Below are 21,652 nucleotides of genomic sequence, written 5' to 3'. Positions count from 1 at the left end.
GATTTTTGAATTACAATCACTGTCCCAAACCCTGTTTTAACACAGTCTTTCACTGTTTGGTTGCGGTTCTCCTCACCTATGTCTGCACAGTGGTAACACGCTCATCCTGCTGTGAAAGGAACTCTGCCTCTTTAAACACAGACCAGTCTTTAGCCTGCGCTTAATCTGTGACGTCACTTTCCCGAACATTCACCCGCTTGGAAGTTTGTCCATATATGGAAGAGCGCTCCAGTTTCACGTAGCCACTAAGAACGACGCAAGACTGACCTGGGCTACCCCTTGTAGGCTATTCAGTTTTAGGAGCGAGGCCTTCATGCAGCGAGTAGTTCCAGTATGTGGTTTTACCTTACAAGGTAGAGACCGTGGCCACGGCAGCACGGCCCTGTGTGTTTACATGACAGGGTTGAAGCCGTCCGGTGGCGCATCACCTCGCACAGCCCAGCTCAGCCAACCTTCTTGGTAATCTTGGGGACAAGAGAAACATGGAATCTGAGTTGAGATGAATGACGAGATCTCAAGAGTCACGAGCAGGAAACTCGGTTGATATGTGAAAAAATAAATAAATATAAGTACAACATGATGTAACACATGGTAACTATATAACTACCGGTAAAATATTAACAAAATTAAAAACTTTACAACTCATTGGAATTGTCTTGAAATTTGTTTCAGCCATTTAGAGCCATTGCGTAAAAGCGCGTGAAATTGTTGGCTCATTGATTTGTAATTAATGGACAATTAATAATTTTTACAGACTCCATGTCTGGCACATTAACGTTATTATGTAGCCATCAGTGTCAAATAAATCATTAGTAACTAGCCTTTAACCTCAGTCATTAATGACCGGGAGGGCATTGTCGCTTTATGGACACGTGTTAACCTAGATGGCGTGTGTCAGTGGAGGCTACTGACGGGAGGACGGCTCATAATAATGACTGGAACAGAGCAAATAGAATGCCATCGAATACATGGGAACCACGTGTGTTAGATGTATTTGTGTGTCAACAAGTTGCCTAGAAGACGCGACTCATATCCATTGATCCTTACTATAGATGACGATCATGGGGGTTGTGGTCTCCTCTTCCAGGGGTAAGTGCCGCTTCTGAAAACAACCTGTAGCTATAGGCTCTACTGGTAGGAGGATGTACGCTTTTTGGCGTAGCCTACACTGAAATGGTAAATTACCGTAATACAGGTGCTAATGTTTGCGCGCATTAGGAATTTAGGTCTTTAAATTACATTGTTTCAGACAAAATTAAACACTTTGACAGATTAGAATGTATCCAATCAAAGTACCCGTATGTCCAGAGCGGACAACCTATACTAATACAATCAGCGTACAATAAGTAGTTGCACTGACAGTTGCTACAGCCAATTATGTGTGCCTGGTCAATAGTGGGCGGGCCTTATAACTCCCTTGTACCCAATCAAGTTGTATATTTTTGCCATTGAAGTTAATTTTTTCTTCACAGCAACATTTTGCTTCTGTCGGCAGCATCGCTCAAGGATCTGCCTACTTAGAATAGCGCTGTAGCTCGGAGGTTGAAACAAATTGATAGAAAAAGAAAGGCGAGGGGTTTGTGCGATTTAGTAGAGAGCGAGAGAGAGGGGAAGGGAAAAGAGTCAGCGAGAGAGATACAGTGAATCCGGGCGACCGTTAATTTGACTCACACCGTCTTGATCGTGTGCGAGTGCGGGAGACGGTCGGTAACGTATTGTTGCAACATCCCCTCCGGTCCACCCCCGAGTGAGTCCCGGGGAATACAGGAGCGCGAAGAAGTATAATTCATGCCTACTTTCGACATGGATCCCTATGATGGAGATGAAAACAATTATATGCCTCAGGAAGATGACTGGGACCGGGATATGCTGTTGGACCCGGCGTGGGAGAAGCAGCAGAGGAAGGTGAATACAGTTTACAGTGTTATTTAAATATATATATATTAGTGATCTAGCTTCCTCTTTCCCGGTGTGGTGCAGCAGTGCGATGAGAGGGGAGAGGGACATATGAGCGCGCAGCAGGAAACCTGTAGTCTATTTTGAAATTGATACTGCTCTTGGGAACTGGGAAGATTAACAAATACGCTTTTGTGTATTATTGACACCGGGGGGGTGTTTTTGTAACGATTTTTACACTACATTTAGATAGGCTAACCGATGTGTCAACTGTCATATTGCAAATTCACCAAAACTTTTAGTAGCCTAATGCGTTGACTAGCCTAAACATCACATTAAGGATTTTGGCTAGTTTTATCCAAATGTGTAAAAGCAGCCGACCGGATGTAGTTGAAGCAACATCGCAGAGCAACAGATGTCAGACATGTGTTCCTACTGCTGTATCATGTCTCCTCTCCGCTTTCCTCCTCATCTCCTCTTCCCTCCTCTCCTCTTCCCTTTCCTCCCCTTCCCTCCTCTCCTCTCCCCTTTCCTAATCTCCCCTTCTCTCCCCTACACTTCCCTCTCTCTCCTCTCCTCCTCTCCCCTTTCCTCATCTCCTTTCCTCCTCATGTCCTCTTCTGTCCTCTCCTCTCCCCTTTCCTCATCTCTTCCCAACTCCTCTACCCTCCTTCCCTCCTCTCCCTTTCCTTCCTTCCTTCCTCCGCTCCCCTCTCCCCTTCTTTTCTCTCCTCCTATTGTAGGTGTCCCTATCTACCTCAGTTCTCCTCTCCTCCTATTGTAGGTGTCCCTATCTACCTCAGTTCTCCTATTGTAAGTGTCCCTATCTACCTCAGTTCACCTCTCCTCCTATTGTAAGTGTCCCTATCTACCTCAGTTCCGGTGATGTCAACAGTATTAGAATATTCTGTGTGTGTGTGTGTGTGTGTGTGTGTGTGTGTGTGTGTGTGTGTGTGTGTGTGTGTGGTTCAGAACTAGTAAGTATGGACAGTGTACACTACACTGAGTTCCAATGGAATCATTCAAATGAAAGTATTTAGAGAGTGGCTGAAAACATTTGTGCCTGTGCTTGCTCTCTCTGTCTCTCTGTCTCTCTGTCTCTCGCTCTCTCACACTTTCCTTTTTGCTTTGAGAAAACAGGGAAGAAAACGCAGTGGAATCTGAGTAAGCGTTGTGGTTAGAAGGGTTGGGCTTGGATCGGAGCGAGCGTGCCCTAAAATGGTCATAATCGTCCTCCTCCTCTTGCAGCAGCAGTTGGAAAAAGTTTTCCTTTTTTTTCTGCTTCGAAAGCTTTGGCTTCCAGTTTCCTGAATTATGTTGTCATCGCCAGACGGCTACTGGTGTCGGTGAGAGAAGCACCGGGGCGGCTAGGTATGCGAGGTCAGGGGTTACACGTAAATAATTACAGATGCAGGGAGCCAACAACTAGCACGAGCCTGCCTGTCCTGAGACATCATCTGGAGGCTCTCACTACGGCAGTTTGAGTAGCTACAGTAGTCATAGGGAGGGAGAGGGAGGGAGGGAGGAATCAGGGGGAGAGGGAGGGAGCAGGAGGGGGAGAGGGAGGGAGCAGGGGAGAGAGAGGAGGGAGAAGGGGGGAGTGGGGAGAGGGGGGAGAGGGAGGGAGCAGGGGGAGAGGGAGGGAGCAGGGGAGAGAGAGGTGGGAGAAGGGGGGTGGGTAGAGGGAGGGAGAGGGAGGGAGTGGGGAGAGGGAGGGAGCACGCTGAGTTTGAGTAGCTACCGTAGTAATACCATGGAATGACTGAGAATCCACTGGCAGTGCTTTATAGTCTCTCTTTTGAATCAAATGACAGTTGTGTTTAGATGTAATTTTTCATGCAAAAGGAAAGGGCCCCTGAATAGACCAATGCTTTCAAAACAGTGAGCGATGTTCATAGTTTATGCCAAGATAGACAGCAGATGCGTTCAGTACAGGTGGTAGTATAAACTAGACCAAACAAGGCATTGCAGTAATGAGATGAATTATACCCATTTAATTGTATGTATTACTGCCCGACTCTGTAAGGTAAGATGTGCAGACAGAGAAACAGTAGGCCTGGACCCGCCCACAAATATATAAACAAAGGTACCCTGTGAGATTTCCCAGGTGTGGAGTAATTATACTTCAACAGAGTTAATTTTTTTTGTGGGGGGGAGACCCACTCGTGCCTCAGCCCTCCTCAGTTGCTGCTGTGTGGGCGGTCACACATAACAGGATTCATAATTGTATGTGTTTCTGAATGTGAGGACACAAAGACACAGAAGTGTGTTTATTGTATGGAGCTCTGACTAGACAAAAAAAATGATTATGGGATGGGAGCACGTTGACAGGGAGCACGCTGACAGGGAGCACGCTGACAGGGAGGGGAGGGAGGGAGCACGCTGACGGGGAGGGGAGGGAGGGAGCACGCTGACGGGGAGGGGAGGGAGCACGCTGACGGGGGAGGGGAGGGAGGGAGCACGCTGACAGGGAGGGGAGGGAGGGAGCACGCTGACAGGGGAGGGGAGGGAGGGAGCATGCTGACAGGGAGGGGAGGGAGGGAGGGAGCACACTGACAGGGAGGGAGGGAGAGAGGGAGCACGCTGACAGGGAGGGAGGAGCACACTGACAGGGGAGGGAGGGAGCAGAGGGGAGGGAGGGATCACGCTGGCAGAGGGGATGGAGGGAGCAGGGGGAGAGGGAGGGAGCATGCTGACAGGGAGGAGAGGGAGGGAGCAGAGGGGATGGAGGGAGCAGAGGGAAGAGGGAGGGAGCAGAGGGGATGGAGGGAGCAGGGGGAGAGGGAGGGAGCACGCTGACAGGGGAGGAGAGGGAGGGAGCAGAGGGGATGGAGGGCAGAGGGAAGAGGGAGGGGGATGGAGGGAGCAGGGGGAGAGGGAGGGAGCACGCTGACAGGAAGGAGAGGGAGGGAGCAGAGGGGATGGAGGGAGCAGAGGGAAGAGGGAGGGAGCACGCTGACAGGGAGAAGAGGGAGGGAGCAGGGGGAGGGAGGGAGCAGAGGGGAGAGGGAGAGAGGGAGGGAGCACGCTGACAGGGAGGGGAGGGAGGGAGCAGAGGGAAGAGGGAGGAGCACGCTGACAGGGAGGAGAGGGAGGGAGCAGAGGGGATGGAGGGAGCAGAGGGAAGAGGGAGGGAGCAGAGGGGATGGAGGGAGCAGGGGGAGAGGGAGGGAGCACGCTGACAGGGAGGAGAGGGAGGGAGCAGAGGGGATGGAGGGAGCAGAGGGAAGAGGGAGGGAGCACGTGACAGGGAGGAGAGGGAGGGAGCAGAGGGGATGGAGGGAGCAGAGGGAAGAGGGAGGGAGCAGAGGGGATGGAGGGAGCAGGGGGAGAGGGAGGGAGCCGGCTGACAGGGAGGAGAGGGAGGGAGCAGAGGGAAGAGGGAGGAGCAGAGGGGATGGAGGGAGCAGAGGGAAGAGGGAGGAGCACGCTGACAGGGAGAAGAGGGAGGGAGCAGGGGGAGGGAGGGAGCAGAGGGGAGAGAGGGAGAGAGGGAGGGAGCACGCTGACAGGGAGGGGAGGGAGGGAGCAGAGGGGATGGAGGACAGAGGGAAGAGGGAGGGAGCAGAGGGAAGAGGGAGGGAGCAGAGGGGATGGAGGGAGCAGAGGGAAGAGGGAGGGAGCACGCTGACAGGGAGGAGAGGGAGGGAGCAGAGGGGATGGAGGGAGCAGAGGGAAAGGGAGGGAGCAGAGGGGATGGAGGGAGCAGAGGGAAGAGGGAGGGAGCACGCTGACAGGGAGGAGAGGGAGGGAGCAGAGGGGATGGAGGGAGCAGAGGGAAGAGGGAGGGAGCAGAGGGGATGGAGGGAGCAGGGGGAGAGGGAGGGAGCACGCTGACAGGGAGGAGAGGGAGGGAGCAGAGGGGATGGAGGGAGCAGAGGGAAGAGGGAGGGAGCACGCTGACAGGGAGAAGAGGGAGGGAGCAGGGGGAGGGAGGGAGCAGAGGGGAGAGGGAGAGAGGGAGGGAGCACGCTGACAGGGAGGGAGGGAGGGAGCAGGGGGAGGGAGGGAGCACGCTGACAGGGAGGAGAGGGAGGGAGCAGGGGGAGGGAGGGAGCAGGAGGGAGAGGGAGGGAGCAGAGGGGAGAGGGAGGGAGCACGCTGACAGGGAGGAGAGGGAGGGAGCAGGGGGAGGGAGGGAGCAGAGGGGAGAGGGAGAGAGGGAGGGAGCACGCTGACAGGGAGGGGAGGGAGGGAGCAGGGGGAGGGAGGGAGCACGCTGACAGGGAGGGAGGGAGCAGGGGGGATGGAGGGAGCAGGAGGGAAGGGAGGGAGCAGGGGGCGAGGGAAGGAGGGAGCAAGGGGGAGGGAGCAGGGGGCGAGGCAAGGGGGAGGGAGCAGGGGGAAGGGAGGGAGCAAGGGGGAGGGAGGGAGGGAGCAGGGATCGGGAGGGAGGGAGGGAGCAGGGGGAAGGGAGGGAGCAGGGATCAAGGGGGAGGGAGGGGGCAGGGGGAAGGGAGGGAGCAGGGGGGAGGGAAGGAGGGAGCAAGGGGGAGGGAGGGAGGGAGAAGGAGGGAGGGAGGGAGCAAGGGGGGAGGGAGGGAGCAGGGGGCGAGGCAAGGGGGAGGGAGGGAGGGAGCAGGAGGGGGGGAGGGAGCAGGGGGGGAGGGAGGGAGCAGGGATGGAGGGAGCAGGGGGAGAGGGAGGGAGCACGCTGACAGGGAGGAGAGGGAGGGAGCAGAGGGGATGGAGGGAGCAGAGGGAAGAGGGAGGGAGCACGCTGACAGGGAGAAGAGGGAGGGAGCAGAGGGAGAGGGAGAGAGGGAGGGAGCACGCTGACAGGGAGGAGGGAGGGAGCAGAGGAAGAGGGAGGGAGCACGCTGACAGGGAGGAGAGGGAGGGAGCAGAGGGGATGGAGGGAGCAGAGGGAAGAGGGAGGGAGCAGAGGGGATGGAGGGAGCAGGGGGAGAGGGAGGGAGCACGCTGACAGGGAGGAGAGGGAGGGAGCAGAGGGGATGGAGGGAGCAGAGGGAAGAGGGAGGGAGCACGCTGACAGGGAGGAGAGGGAGGGAGCAGAGGGGATGGAGGGAGCAGAGGGAAGAGGGAGGGAGCAGAGGGGATGGAGGGAGCAGGGGGGAGAGGGAGGGAGCACGCTGACAGGGAGGAGAGGGAGGAGCAGAGGGAAGAGGGAGGGAGCAGAGGGGATGGAGGAGCAGAGGGAAGAGGAGGGAGCACGCTGACAGGGAGAAGAGGGAGGGAGCAGGGGGAGGGAGGGAGCAGAGGGGAGAGGGAGAGAGGGAGGGAGCACGCTGACAGGGAGGGGAGGAGGGAGCAGAGGGGATGGAGGGAGCAGAGGGAAGAGGGAGGGAGCAGAGGGAAGAGGGAGGGAGCAGAGGGGATGGAGGGAGCAGAGGGAAGAGGGAGGGAGCACGCTGACAGGGAGGAGAGGGAGGGAGCAGAGGGGATGGAGGGAGCAGAGGGAAGAGGGAGGGAGCAGAGGGGATGGAGGGAGCAGAGGGAAGAGGGAGGGAGCACGCTGACAGGGAGGAGAGGGAGGGAGCAGAGGGGATGGAGGGAGCAGAGGGAAGAGGGAGGGAGCAGAGGGGATGGAGGGAGCAGGGGGAGAGGGAGGGAGCACGCTGACAGGGAGGAGAGGGAGGGAGCAGAGGGGATGGAGGGAGCAGAGGGAAGAGGGAGGGAGCACGCTGACAGGGAGAAGAGGGAGGGAGCAGGGGGAGGGAGGGAGCAGAGGGGAGAGGGAGAGAGGGAGGGAGCACGCTGACAGGGAGGGGAGGGAGGGAGCAGGGGGAGGGAGGGAGCACGCTGACAGGGAGGAGAGGGAGGGAGCAGGGGGAGGGAGGGAGCAGGAGGGAGAGGGAGGGAGCAGAGGGGAGAGGGAGGGAGCACGCTGACAGGAGGAGAGGGAGGGGCAGGGGGAGGGAGGGAGCAGAGGGGAGAGGGAGAGAGGGAGGGAGCACGCTGACAGGGAGGGGAGGGAGGGAGCAGGGGGAGGGAGGGAGCACGCTGACAGGGAGGGAGGGAGCAGGGGGATGGAGGGAGCAGGAGGGAAGGGAGGGAGCAGGGGCGAGGGAAGGAGGGAGCAAGGGGAGGGAGCAGGGGGGAGGCAAGGGGGAGGGAGCAGGGGGAAGGGAGGGAGCAAGGGGGAGGGAGGGAGGGAGCAGGGATCGGGAGGGAGGGAGGGAGGGAGCAGGGGGAAGGGAGGGAGCAGGGATCAAGGGGGAGGGAGGGGGCAGGGGGAAGGGAGGGAGCAGGGGGGAGGGAAGGAGGGAGCAAGGGGGAGGGAGGGAGGGAGAAGGAGGGAGGGAGGGAGCAAGGGGGAGGGAGGGAGCAGGGGGCGAGGCAAGGGGGAGGGAGGGAGGAGCAGGAGGGCGGGAGGGAGCAGGGGGCGAGGGAGCAGGGGGAAGGGAGGGAGCAGGGAGGGAGGGAGGGAGGGAAGGGGAGGGAGGGAGGGAGGGAGAGGGAGGGAGGGAGGGAGGGAGCAGGGGGAAGGGAGAGAGCAGGGAGGGAGCAGGGGGAAGGGAGGGAGCAGGGGGAGGGACACCCACTAGCCTCACCACAGATAAACCCAGTGAATGAACCTTGTTGATATTCATTATAAGAGTTTAGTGACCTTTTTCCTTCAGTGTCCCCCTAGTAGATCAATGGTATATGCATCCCAAAAGGCACCCTATTCCCTAACATAGGACTCCGGCTCTGGTCAAAAGTAGTGCACTATGTAGGGAATAGGGTGAATAGCATGCCATTTGGGACACTTACCATTGGATGTTGCTTTTCTGAGGGATATGATCTGGTTAGGAAATGTCCCCAGCATGTCTCAACTTGACTGTCAGGTATACAGACTGTCTCTCCTTCTCAGTGGAATCTGAATGACTCTCCCCTCCACAACTACATAGGTATACAGACTGTCTCTCCTTCTCAGTGGAATCTGAATGACTCTCCCCTCCACAACTACATAGGTATACAGACTGTCTCTCCTTCTCAGTGGAATCTGAATGACTCTCCCTCCACAACTACATAGCCAGGTCTGTCTTAGTGAAATAGGGCCAGGTCTGTCTTAGTGAAATAGGGCCAGGTATGTCTTAGTGAAATAGGGCCAGGTATGTCTTAGTGAAATAGGGCCAGGTATGTCTTAGTGAAATAGGGCCAGGTATGTCTTAGTGAAATAGGGCCAGGTATGTCTTAGTGAAATAGGGCCAGGTATGTCTTAGTGAAATAGGGCCAGGTATGTCTTAGTGAAATAGGGCCAGGGATGTCTTAGTGAAATAGGGCCAGGGTTGTCTTAGTGAAATAGGGCCAGGGATATCTTAGTGAAATATGGCCAGGGATATCTTAGTGAAATAGGGCCAGGGATGTCTTAGTGAAATAGGGCCAGGGATGTCTTAGTGAAATAGGGCCAGGGATGTCTTAGTGAAATAGGGCCAGGTATGTACATCTGTTGCATATAAACATTCACTGTTGGGTCTCCTCAAATACCAAAAGGAGACTGGACATAAGTCTGAGATTAGGTTCGCTTCCATAATGTAATAGATCATTAATATATGATTATGTCTCAATTCAATTCAAGGGGCTTTATTGGCATGGGAAACATGTGTTAACATTGCCAAAGCAAGTGAGGTAGATAATATACAAAAGTGAAATAAACAATAAAAATGAACAGTAGACCTTACACATACAGAAGTTTCAAAACAATAAAGACATTACAAATGTCATATGTATACAGTGTTTTAACAATGTAGAAATGGTTAAAGAACACAAGGGAAAATAAATAAGCATAAATATGGGTTGTATTTACAATGGTGTTTGTTCTTCACTTGCCCTTTTCTTGTGGCAACAGGTCACAAATCTTGCTGCTGTGATGGCACACTGTGGAATTTCACCCAGTAGATATGGGAGTTTATCAAAATTGGGTTTGTTTTCAAATTCTTTGTGGATCTGTGTAATCTGAGGGAAATATGTCTCTCTAATATACATTGGGCAGGAGGTTAGGAAGTGCAGCTCAGTTTCCACCTCATTTTGTGGGCAGTGAGCACATAGCCTGTCTTCTCTTGAGAGCCATGTCTGTCTACGGCGGCCTTTCTCAATAGCAAGGCTATGCTCACTGAGTCTGTACATAGTCAAAGCTTTCCTTAAGTTTGGGTCAGTCACAGGGGTCAGGTATTCTGCCACTGTGTACTCTCTGTTTAGGGCCAAATTGCATTCTAGTTTGCGCTGTTTTTTTGTTCGTTCTTTCCAATGCGTCGAGTAATTATCTTTTAGTTTTCTCATGATTTGGTTGGGTCTAATTGTGCTGCTGTCCTGGTGCTCTGTGGGGTCTGTTTGTGATTGTGAACAGAGCCCCAGGACCAGCTTGCTTAGGGACTCTTCTCCAGGTTCATCTCTCTGTAGGTGATGGCTTTGTCTCTCTCTCTCTCCCTCCTCTCTCTCTGTGTTCATAATCTCATCATCTAGAATAGACGTTTGTTGTAGCCAGAGCCCAGAGATGTCGTGACTCTGAATGCAGGTGTTCACTGACTGACTGCTGAGGGCTAATTTGTCCAGGCATGTCCTTATATGGAAGCGACTAGCTTGTACCTTCAATTTACCCCTGCTGGTAAACCTCTAGACCCCCTACTCCCTTTGTAGTTTTGGAGCCCCGACATTCCCCAGCCTGTCTCCTCTGTGCCAGGGGGAAGATAACGTTTTAATTGATTCCACGATCAATTCAATTCCAGGATAAATAATTGTTCATTCCGATCAAGGCTGAGTCTGAGCCTGAAAGAGCAAAGCAAGTTATCTGGTTGGGTTGATATTATATATTGATAAAGGCCTAGCACTCGTCTGGCTGACACAAGTCATTTATACAGCACATTTCAGACATGATATGCAACGCAATGTGCTTTACATTAAAGCTGAGATTTACTACTCAACAAACATAAGATTACATTTTTTTTTTAAAGAATGACAATACTGAACAACATAAAAATACTAAGGGGGTCAGAGTAACTAGGGGCTGGGGGGCAGAGTAACTAGGGCTGGGGGCATAGTAACTAGGGGCTGGGGGCATAGTAACTAGGGGCTGGGGGCATAGTAACTAGGGGCTGGGGGCATAGTAACTAGGGGCTGGGGGCATAGTAACTAGGGGCTGGGGGCATAGTAACTAGGGGCTGGGGGCAGAGTAACTAGGGGCTGGGGGCATAGTAACTAGGGGCTGGGGGCATAGTAACTAGGGGCTGGGGGCATAGTAACTAGGGGCTGGGGGCATAGTAACTAGGGGCTGGGGGCATAGTAACTAGGGGCTGGGGGCATAGTAACTAGGGGCTGGGGGCATAGTAACTAGGGGCTGGGGGCATAGTAACTAGGGGCTGGGGGGCATAGTAACTAGGGGCTGGGGGCATAGTAACTAGGGGCTGGGGGCATAGTAACTAGGGGCTGGGGAGCATAGTAACTAGGGGCTGGGGAGCATAGTAACTAGGGGCTGGGGAGCATAGTAACTAGGGGCTGGGGGCATAGTAACTAGGGGCTGGGGGCATAGTAACTAGGGGCTGGGGGCATAGTAACTAGGGGCTGGGGAGCATAGTAACTAGGGGCTGGGGGCATAGTAACTAGGGGCTGGGGAGCATAGTAACTAGGGGCTGGGGGCATAGTAACTAGGGGCTGGGGGCAGAGTAACTAGGGGCTGGGGGCATAGTAACTAGGGGCTGGGGGCAGAGTAACTAGGGGCTGGGGGCATAGTAACTAGGGGCTGGGGGCATAGTAACTAGGGGCTGGGGGCATAGTAACTAGGGGCTGGGGGCATAGTAACTAGGGGCTGGGGGCATAGTAACTAGGGGCTGGGGGCAGAGTAACTAGGGGCTGGGGGCATAGTAACTAGGGGCTGGGGGCATAGTAACTAGGGGCTGGGGGCATAGTAACTAGGGGCTGGGGGCATAGTAACTAGGGGCTGGGGTCAGAGTAACTAGGGGCTGGGGGCAGAGTAACTAGGGGCTGGGGGCAGAGTAACTAGGGGCTGGGGGCATAGTAACTAGGGGCTGGGGGTCAGAGTAACTAGGGGCTGGGGGCAGAGTAACTAGGGGCTGGGGGCAGAGTAACTAGGGGCTGGGGGGCAGAGTAACTAGGGGCTGGGGGCATAGTAACTAGGGGCTGGGGGCATAGTAACTAGGGGCTGGGGGCATAGTAACTAGGGGCTGGGGGCATAGTAACTAGGGGCTGGGGGCATAGTAACTAGGGGCTGGGGGGCATAGTAACTAGGGGCTGGGGGCATAGTAACTAGGGGCTGGGGGCATAGTAACTAGGGGCTGGGGGCATAGTAACTAGGGGCTGGGGGCATAGTAACTAGGGGCTGGGGAGCATAGTAACTAGGGGCTGGGGGGCATAGTGACTAGGGGCTGGGGGCATAGTAACTAGGGGCTGGGGGCATAGTAACTAGGGGCTGGGGGCATAGTAACTAGGGGCTGGGGGCATAGTAACTAGGGGCTGGGGGCATAGTAACTAGGGGCTGGGGGGCAGAGTAACTAGGGGCTGGGGGCAGAGTAACTAGGGGCTGGGGGCATAGTAACTAGGGGCTGGGGGCATAGTAACTAGGGGCTGGGGGCATAGTAACTAGGGGCTGGGGGCAGAGTAACTAGGGGCTGGGGGCAGAGTAACTAGGGGCTGGGGGCAGAGTAACTAGGGGCTGGGGGCATAGTAACTAGGGGCTGGGGGCAGAGTAACTAGGGGCTGGGGGCAGAGTAACTAGGGGCTGGGGGCATAGTAACTAGGGGCTGGGGGCAGAGTAACTAGGGGCTGGGGGCATAGTAACTAGGGGCTGGGGGGGCATAGTAACTAGGGGCTGGGGGCATAGTAACTAGGGGCTGGGGGCAGAGTAACTAGGGGCTGGGGGCATAGTAACTAGGGGCTGGGGGCATAGTAACTAGGGGCTGGGGGCATAGTAACTAGGGGCTGGGGGCATAGTAACTAGGGGCTGGGGGCAGAGTAACTAGGGGCTGGGGGGCAGAGTAACTAGGGGCTGGGGGCAGAGTAACTAGGGGCTGGAGGGCAGAGTAACTAGGGGCTGGGGGCAGAGTAACTAGGGGCTGGGGGCAGAGTAACTAGGGGCTGGGGGCAGAGGAACTAGAGGCTGGGGGCAGAGTAACTAGGGGCTGGGGGGCATAGTAACTAGGGGCTGGGGGCATAGTAACTAGGGGCTGGGGGCATAGTAACTAGGGGCTGGGGGCAGAGTAACTAGGGGCTGGGGGCAGAGTAACTAGGGGCTGGGGGCAGAGTAACTAGAGGCTGGGGGCATAGTAACTAGAGGCTGCCTCTCCATGCCTCTTGGTCCCCCTCAGGTTCTCTGGCAGGGTATTCCAGAGGCTGGGGGCATAGTAACCAAAGGCTTCCTCTCCATGCCTCTTGGTCCCCCTCAGGTTCTCTGGCAGGGTATTCCAGAGGCTGGGGGCACAGTAGCTAAAGGCTGGGGGCACAGTAGCTAAAGGCTGGGGGCACAGTAGCTAAAGGCTGGGGGCACAGTAGCTAAAGGCTGGGGGCACAGTAGCTAAAGGCTGGGGGCACAGTAGCTAAAGGCTGGGGGCATAGTAACTAAAGGCTGTCTCTCCATGCCTCTTGGTCCCCTCTCTGGCAGGGTATTCCAGAGGCTGGGGACATAGTAACTAAAGGCTGGGGGAATAGTAACTAAAGGCTGCCTCTCCATGCCTCTTGGTCCCCTCAGGTTCTCTGGCAGGGTATTCCAGAGGCTGGGGGGCATAGTAACTAAAGGCTGCCTCTCCATGCCTCTTGGTTCCCTCTCTGGCAGGGTATTCCAGAGGCTGGGGGGCATAGTAACTAAAGGCTGCCTCTCCATGCCTCTTGGTCCCCTCTCTGGCAGGGTATTCCAGAGGCTGGGGGGTATAATAACTCAAATGTGCAGCCAGATTCTCTCGCTGTGCTTTGGCTCCAACAATAAGTGCCTCGGTCTCGTCTTGATTTAGCTGGAGAAAGTTGTGAACCATCCCAAGTATTTAAATCACTAATACAGTCTAATAATTTATCCGTGGAGCTAAAAATCCTCTGGTGACACAGAAATGTAAAGTTGGATTCGTCTGCGTAGCAGTGAAAATCAACGCTGTGCTTTCTGATAACGTGTGCCAAAGGGTAACGTGTATATATCAACTGAACACTACTGTGATATGTATTTTCTCTGAGTTATGTTCACCAAGGGTGACAGAAAACTCTTGACTGGTTAAATAGGTCCTAAACCAATTTAGAACTGGACCCGGAGAGGCCAACCCACCTCTCCAGTCCGTACAGAAGGACATCATGGCCAACGGTGTTGAAGGCAGCACTTAAATTTAAGAGAAACAGGGACAGAGTTGTTTGGCATCTGTGTTGGCTCTAAGAGAATTTACCACTTTTACTAAGGCTGTTTCTGTGCTGTGTTGGGCACCAAAACCAGATTTCCATTTTTTTTCAGCTGGGCTTTTACATTTTTTTTATTTTTAATTACAGTTGGCACTTAAACAATCATTTAGCTGTTTTAACACCAATTTCTCCAGAATGTTGGCATAAGAATAGGTTGTAAAATGGCTGAAATTTGCTAGAAGCTGAAAAATCTAGATGACTTTTCTTCAGAAGGGGTTTCACCAGAGCTGTTTTTAGTGCCGTGGGGAAAGGGCCTGTGAACAGGGAGAGATTAACAAATATCTTGCACGTCTTCTTATATGCAATTAAAAACTGTTTGGAAAAAGGTGGTGGGGATAGGATTGTGAAGACGACAGGTAATATCACTTTCCTGAGCGTGTCTGTGTCAACCAGGGGAAATAATTCCATATAGCCTTTTGTGTAGTAGGCTTGGGCACATATCATCAAACTTCTCATCAGGTCTTGACTGATACCCAGCCTAATGTTGGTCATCTCCGAAATATGCTGCAAACTGTGGAGCAAAGTTCACATAGGTTTGTGGGGGAGGTTTGCGGGGAGGTAGGATTTATCAGACCATCAATGGTCGAGGAGAGCACTCTAATTTTTCAGATTATTCGTGATCATGTTTGGAACATTTTACCCGTTTGGCATTTTTAATAGCCTTGTTATAAATGCCAAGTTCTCTCTCAGAATATCATAATGACCTGCCTCTTTGACTTTCTCCACTTCCACTCTGCATGTCTGCAATTTCTCTTTTACTTGATTTAGTTTCCTCACTTATCCAAGGGGCTCTCTGACTTTTTTCAACTTTACTGGAGCTGTGGCATCAATGGTTGCCCTTCATTTGCTATTACAGTTATTAACTAAATCATCACAAGAGGAAGGCAGAATAGGTGGTGGAGTATTGTTTATACACTCAATTCTTCATAATGCGTTCAGTATTACCCTGTGCTGTGGGCAACAAGGTAGTTAAACACAGTGGTGATCAGATAAAGCAACCTGGTAATTACCAGGTCCAGCAGAAAGCCCCTTGGTAATAACCAGGTCCAGCAGAAAGCCCCTTGGTAATAACCAGGTCCAGCAGAAAGCCCCTTGGTAATAACCAGGTCCAGCAGAAAGCCCCTTGGTTAATAACCAGGTCCAGCAGAAAGCCCCTTGGTTAATAACCAGGTCCAGCAGAAAGCCCCTTGGTAATTACCAGGTCCACTAGAAAGCCCCTTGGTAATAACCAGGTCCAGAGTATGACTGTAGTTTTGGCTGGGCCCAGTAGAAAGCCCCATGGTAATTACCAGGTCCAGAGTATGGCTGTGGTTATGGGTGGGCCCAGTAACATGTTGGATAAAGTTCATAGAGCTCAAAGATTCATACATTCAATGGTCTTGGAGTCAGTCTCTTTGTCAACATGACTATTAAAATCGCCCAACACAATGATTTGATCACAGTTCTCAAGGACAATAGACAATAGTTCAGAGAAATCAGTAAAGGAAGTGGGGCATTGCTATGGAGTCCTATACAGGGTTATGGCCCCGCACTGGTGGCTGACATTTTAAACAGTATAGCGTCCTTACAGCTGAGAGTGTTCGTAAAAGTAAAGGCTGTCCCCCCCCGTTTTCCCTTTTCTGATAGAGTATGAAAAGCTGTAGTCCGAGGGGGGCTTCAATAAGAGCGGGACAGCCAATCAACTTTGCGCTCAGTAATGAGGTCATAAATGAGAAAGGTTGTGATTGCTCTAACATTTGGGCGTCTACCTCGAGGTAACCAATGGAATGACAGCCAAATTATTAACGTTACAACTACGTTTTCTGACCATCTCTAATCTAGCAGAATAGTAGGAGATGACAGTTTGTATAAGCTCACTAGAAGGCGTCGTTGAAGGAACATAAATTAGGTTACTCACAACAACCATAGTGCCATTTCTACGGGAGTTGATGTGGTTTCCATGTCCTCTGTTGGTTATTCTGACAGGGAGGACGGGGGCCCTACCAGACCCTGTCTGTCAGTCTCTAAAATCAAATCAAAGTTTGTGTCACATGCGCCGAATACAACAGGTGTAGTAGACCTTACAGTGAAGTGCTGAATACAACAGGTGTAGTAGACCTTACAGTGAAATGCTGAATACAACAGGTGTAGTAGACCTCACAGTGAAGTGCTGAATACAACAGGTATAGTAGACCTGACAGTGCTGAATACAACAGGTGTAGTAGACCTTACAGTGAAATGCTGAATACAACAGGTGTAGTAGACCTTACAGTGAAATGCTGAATACAACAGGTGTAGTAGACCTTACAGTGAAATACTTACTTACAGGCTCTAACCAATAGTGCAAAGAAGGTATTAGGGAACAATAGGTAAGTAAAGAAATAAAATAACAGTAAAAAGACAGGCTATATACAGTAGTGAGGCTATATACAGTAGAGACTATATACAGTAGCTATAAAAGTAGTGAGGCTCTATACAGACACCGGTTAGTCAGGCTGATTGAGGTAGTATGTACGTGTAGATATGGTTAAAGTGACTACGCATATATGATGAACAGAGAGTAGCAGTAGCGTAAAGAGGGGTTGGTGGGTGGTGGGACACAATGCAGATAGCCCGGTTAGCCAATGTGCGGGAGCACTGGCTGGTCGGCCCTATTTTTATTTTTTCACCTTTATTTAACCAGGAAGGCTATTTGAGAACAAGTTCTCATTTACAACTGCGACCTGGCCAAGATAAAGCAAAGCAGTTAGACACAAACAACAACAGAGTTACACATGGAGTAAACAAACATACAATCAATAATACAGTAGAAATATCTATATACAGCATATGCAAATGAGGTAGGATAAGGGAGGTAAGGCAATAAATAGGCCATGGTGGTGAAGTAATTACAATATAGCAATTAAATACTGGAATGGTAGAATGTGCAGAAGATGAATGTGTAAGTAGAGATACTGGGTGCAAAAGAGCTAAATAAATAAATGGGGATGAGGTAGATTGGATGGGCTATTTACAGATGAGCTATGTACAGGTGTAGTGATCTGTCAGCTGCTCTGACAGCTGGTGCTTAAAGCTAGTGAGGGAGATACAAGTCTCCAGCTTCAGAGATTTTTGCAGTTCGTTCTAGTCATTGGCAGCAGAGAACTGGAAGGAGAGGCGGCCAAAGGAAGAATTGGCTTTGGGGGTGACCAGTGAGATATACCTGCTGGAGCGCGTGCTACGAGTGGGTGCCGCTATGGTGACCAGTGAACTGAGATAAGGCGGGGCTTTACCTAGCAGAGACTTGTATATGACCTGGAGCCAGTGGGTTTGGCGACAAGTATGAAGCGAGGGCCAGCCAACGAGAGCGTACAGGTCGCAGTGGTGGGTAGTATGTGGGGCTTTGATGACAAAACGGATGGCACTGTGATATACTGCATCAAATTTGTTGAGTAGAGTGTTTGAGGCTATTTTGTAAATGACATCGTCGAGGATTGGTAGGATGGTCAGTTTTACGAGGGTATGTTTGGCAGCATGAGTGAAGGATGCTTTGTTGAGAAATAGGAAGCCAATTCTTGATTTAATTTTGGATTGGACATGTTTAATGTGAGTCTGGAAGGAGAGTTTAGTCTAACCAGACACCCAGGTATTTGTAGTTGTCCACATATTCTAAGTCCGAGCCGTCCAGAGGAGTGATGCTGGACAGGCGGGCAGGTGCGGGCAGCGATTGGTTGAAGAGCATGCATTTAGTTTTACTTGCATTTAAGAGCAATTGGAGGCCACGGAAGGAGAGTTGTATGGCATTGAAGCTCATCTGGAGGTTAGTTAACACTGTACAAAGAAGGGCCAGAAGTCTACAGAATGGTGTCGTCTGCATAGAGGTGGATCAAAGAATCACCAGCAACAAGAGCGACATCATTGATATATACAGAGAAAAGAGTCGGCCCGAGAACTGAACCCTGCGGCACCCCCATAGAGACTGCCAGAGGTCCAGACAACAAGCCCTCCGATTTGACACACTGAACTCTATCAGAGAAGTTGTTGGTGAACCAGGCGAGGCAATCATTTGAGAAACCAAGGCTGTTGAGTCTGCCAATAAGAATGTTGTGATTGACAGAGTCGAAAGCCTTGGCTAGGTCGATGAATATGGCTGCACAGTACTGTCTCTTATCAATGGCGGTTAAGATATCATTTAGGACCTTGAGCGTTGCTGAGGTGCAGCCATGACCAGCTCTGAATCCAGATTGCATAGCGGAGAAGGTACGGTGGGATTCGAAATGGTCGGTAATCTGTTTGTTAACTTGGCTTTCGAAGACCTTAGAAAGGCAGGGTAGGATAGATATAGGTCTGTAGCAGTTTGGGTCTAGAATGTCTCCCCCTTTGAAGAGGGGGATGACCCCGATAGCTTTCCAATCTTTGGGGATCTCCGACGATACGAAAGAGAAGTTGAACAGGCTAGTAAAAGGGGTTGCAACAATTTCGGCAGATCATTTTAGAAAGAGGGTCCAGATTGTCTAGCCCGGCTGATTTGTAGGGGTCCAGATTTTGCAACTCTTTCAGAACATCAGCTATCTGGATTTGGGTGAAGGAGACATGGGGAGGCTTGGGCGAATTGCTGTGGGGGTGCAGGGCAGTTGACCGGGGTAGGGGAGGCAGGTGGAAAGCATGGCCAGCCTTAGAGAAATGCTTATTGAAATTCTCAATTATAGTGGATTTATCAGTGGTGACAGTGTTTCCTATCTTCAGTGCAGTGGGCAGCTGGGAGGAGGTGCTCTTATTCTCCATGGACTTTACAGTGTCCCAGAACTTTTTGAGTTTGTGCTACAGGATGCAAATTTCTGCTTGAAAAAGCTAGCCTTAGCTTTCCTAACTGCCTGTGTATATTGGTTCCTAACTTCCCTGAAAAGTTGCATATCAATGGGGGCTATTCGATGCTAGTGCAGTACGCCACAGAATGTTTTTGTGCTGGTTAAGGGTAGTCGGGTCTGGAGAGAACCAAGGGCTATATCTGTTCCTGGTTCTATTTTTTTTTTGAATGGGTCATGATGTATTCTATGTCATATTTGTCTCCCTGTGTGGCCTAGTTCCAGGGTCATTGAATATGACCTGGAGCCAGTGGGAACGCATCTAACCGTTCCTTCTTTGTCTATTAGAACGTTGTGGTTACCTAGGTTACCCCATTGGCTCACAGCAAATACTTGACCTTTTTTTCTCCAAATACCATTTTCTTGTCGTCTCCTTGTTTTTAGTCAATTACAAAACTACATTTTAAGGAACGTACAACATGTCTGAAGATTACTTTTCAACATGGCCTTCTCCCGAGCGTTCTCGCCACTTCTCTCTCCCGAGCGTTCTCGCCACTTCTCTCTCCCGAGCGTTCTCGCCACTTCTCTCCCGAGCGTTCTCGCCACTTCTCTCTCCCGAGCGTTCTCGCCACCTCTCTCTCCCGAACGTTCTCGCCACCTCTCTCTCCCGGCGTTCTCGCCACCTCTCTCTCCCGGCGTTCTCGCCACCTCTCTCTCCCGAGCGTTCTCGCCACCTCTCTCTCCCGAGCGTTCTCGCCACTTCTCTCTCCCGAGCGTTCTCGCCACCTCTCTCTCCCGAGCGTTCTCGCCACCTCTCTCTCCCGAGCGTTCTCGCCACCTCTCTCTCCCGAGCGGTCTCACTACTTAGAAAAACGTTTTCATGACTGAGATCCGCTTTGCTCCAGGACCCAGGACATTAGAGAGCGAGAGTTATGAGCTGATATGTCCACGGAAGATTGAATTGGTACATGTTCCAGGGTTAGATGAGGGGTTTGCAGGCAGTGCGTGTGTGTTTGTTTTGTGTGTGTCGGGTCTGTCATAGTTGATCCAGTCCAGTTCTAAATCTCAGAGAAACTTTTTATCCCCAATGACTCGACCCCCAGTCACGCTGCCTTGCCCCTGCCTCGTTTCCACTGATGGATGGACACGGACACACACACACACACACCCATCGCAGGAAATGTAATGTGTCTGCTGGTAGTGTGATTACCCTAAAGAAGGAATCCTGACTTGACACTCTTCGCTCGCTCTCTCCTCTTCTCCCTCCCCTCGCTTTCCTCTTCTCTCCCTCCCCTCGCTTTCCTCTTCTCTCTCTCCCCTCGCTCTCCTCTTCTCCCTCCCCTCGCTCTCCTCTTCTCTCTCCCCCTCGCTTTCCTCCCCTCGCTTTCCTCTTCTCCCTCCCCTCGCTCTCCTCTTCTCCCTCCCCTCGCTCTCCTCTTCTCCCTCCCCTCGCTCTCCTCTTCTCCCTCCCCTCGCTCTCCTCTTCTCTCTCCCCCTCGCTTTCCTCTTCTCTCCCTCCCCTCGCTTTCCTCTTCTCTCTCCCCCTCGCTCTCCTCTTCTCCCTCCCCTCGCTCTCCTCTTCTCCCTCCCCTCGCTCTCCCTCTTCTCTCTCCCCCTCGCTTTCCTCTTCTCTCTCCCCCTCGCTTTCCTCTTCTCTCCCTCCCCTCGCTCTCCTCTTCTCCCTCCCCTCGCTCTCCTCTTCTCTCTCCCCCTCGCTTTCCTCTTCTCTCTCCCCCTCGCTTTCCTCTTCTCTCCCTCCCCTCGCTTTCCTCTTCTCTCTCCCCCTTGCTCTCCTCTTCTCCCCCCCTCGCTCTCCTTCTCTCCCTCCCCTCGCTCTCCTCTTCTCTCTCTCCCCTCGCTTTCCTCTTCTCTCCCTCCCCTCGCTTTCCTCTTCTCTCTCCCCCTCGCTTTCCTCTTCTCTCCCCCTCGCTTTCCTCTTCTCTCCCTCCCCTCGCTTTCCTCTTCTCTCTCCCCCTCGGTCTCCTTCTCTCTCCCCCTCGCTTTCCTCTTCTCTCCCTCCCCTCGCTTTCCTCTTCTCTCTCCCCCTCGCTCTCCTCTTCTCCCTCCCCTCGCTCTCCTTCTCTCCTCCCCTCGCTCTCCTCTTCTCTCCCTCCCCTCGCTTTCCTCTTCTCTCTCCCCCTCGGTCTCCTTCTCTCTCCCCCTCGCTCTCCTCTTCTCTCTCTCCCCTCGCTTTCCTCTTCTCTCTCCCCTCGCTTTCCTCTTCTCTCTCCCCCTCGGTCTCCTCTTCTCTCTCTCCCCTCGCTTTCCTCTTCTCTCTCTCCCCTCGCTTTCCTCTTCTCTCTCTCCCCTCGCTTTCCTCTTCTCTCTCTCCCCTCGCTTTCCTCTTCTCTCTCTCCCCCTCGGTCTCCTCTTCTCTCTCCCCCTCGGTCTCCTCTTCTCTCTCCCCTCGCTTTCCTCTTCTCTCTCCCCTCGCTCTCCTCTTCTCCCTCCCCTCGCTCTCCTCTTCTCTCTCTCCCCTCGCTTTCCTCTTCTCTCCCTCCCCTCGCTTTCCTCTTCTCTCCCTCCCCTCGCTTTCCTCTTCTCTCCCTCCCCTCGCTTTCCTCTTCTCTCTCCCCCTCGGTCTCCTTCTCTCTCCCCCTCGGTCTCCTTCTCTCTCCCCCTCGCTTTCCTCTTCTCTCTCCCCCTCGGTCTCCTTCTCT

The 21,652-nt window shown here is 52.6% G+C and overlaps 1 protein-coding gene across 3 annotated transcripts in view; it reads left to right on the top strand.

The window, feature by feature from the left end:
* Positions 1-1,463: 1,463 nt before the first annotated feature.
* Positions 1,464-21,652, top strand: part of LOC112247573 (alpha-actinin-1) — a 131,900-nt gene continuing 111,711 nt past the window's right edge. For 2 of the 3 annotated variants that reach the window (XM_042325128.1, XM_042325130.1), the window contains exon 1: positions 1,464-1,905. In XM_042325128.1, the coding sequence (XP_042181062.1) occupies positions 1,789-1,905 (117 nt within the window). In that variant the 5' untranslated portion in view covers positions 1,464-1,788. The remainder of the gene's footprint in view (positions 1,906-21,652) is intronic. The other variant, XM_042325127.1, reaches the window with a different exon arrangement.

Source organism: Oncorhynchus tshawytscha, linkage group LG08 (genome assembly GCF_018296145.1).
Source record: "Oncorhynchus tshawytscha isolate Ot180627B linkage group LG08, Otsh_v2.0, whole genome shotgun sequence".
Lineage (NCBI taxonomy): Eukaryota > Metazoa > Chordata > Actinopteri > Salmoniformes > Salmonidae > Oncorhynchus > Oncorhynchus tshawytscha.
This window is presented reverse-complemented; position numbering and strand designations above follow the sequence as displayed.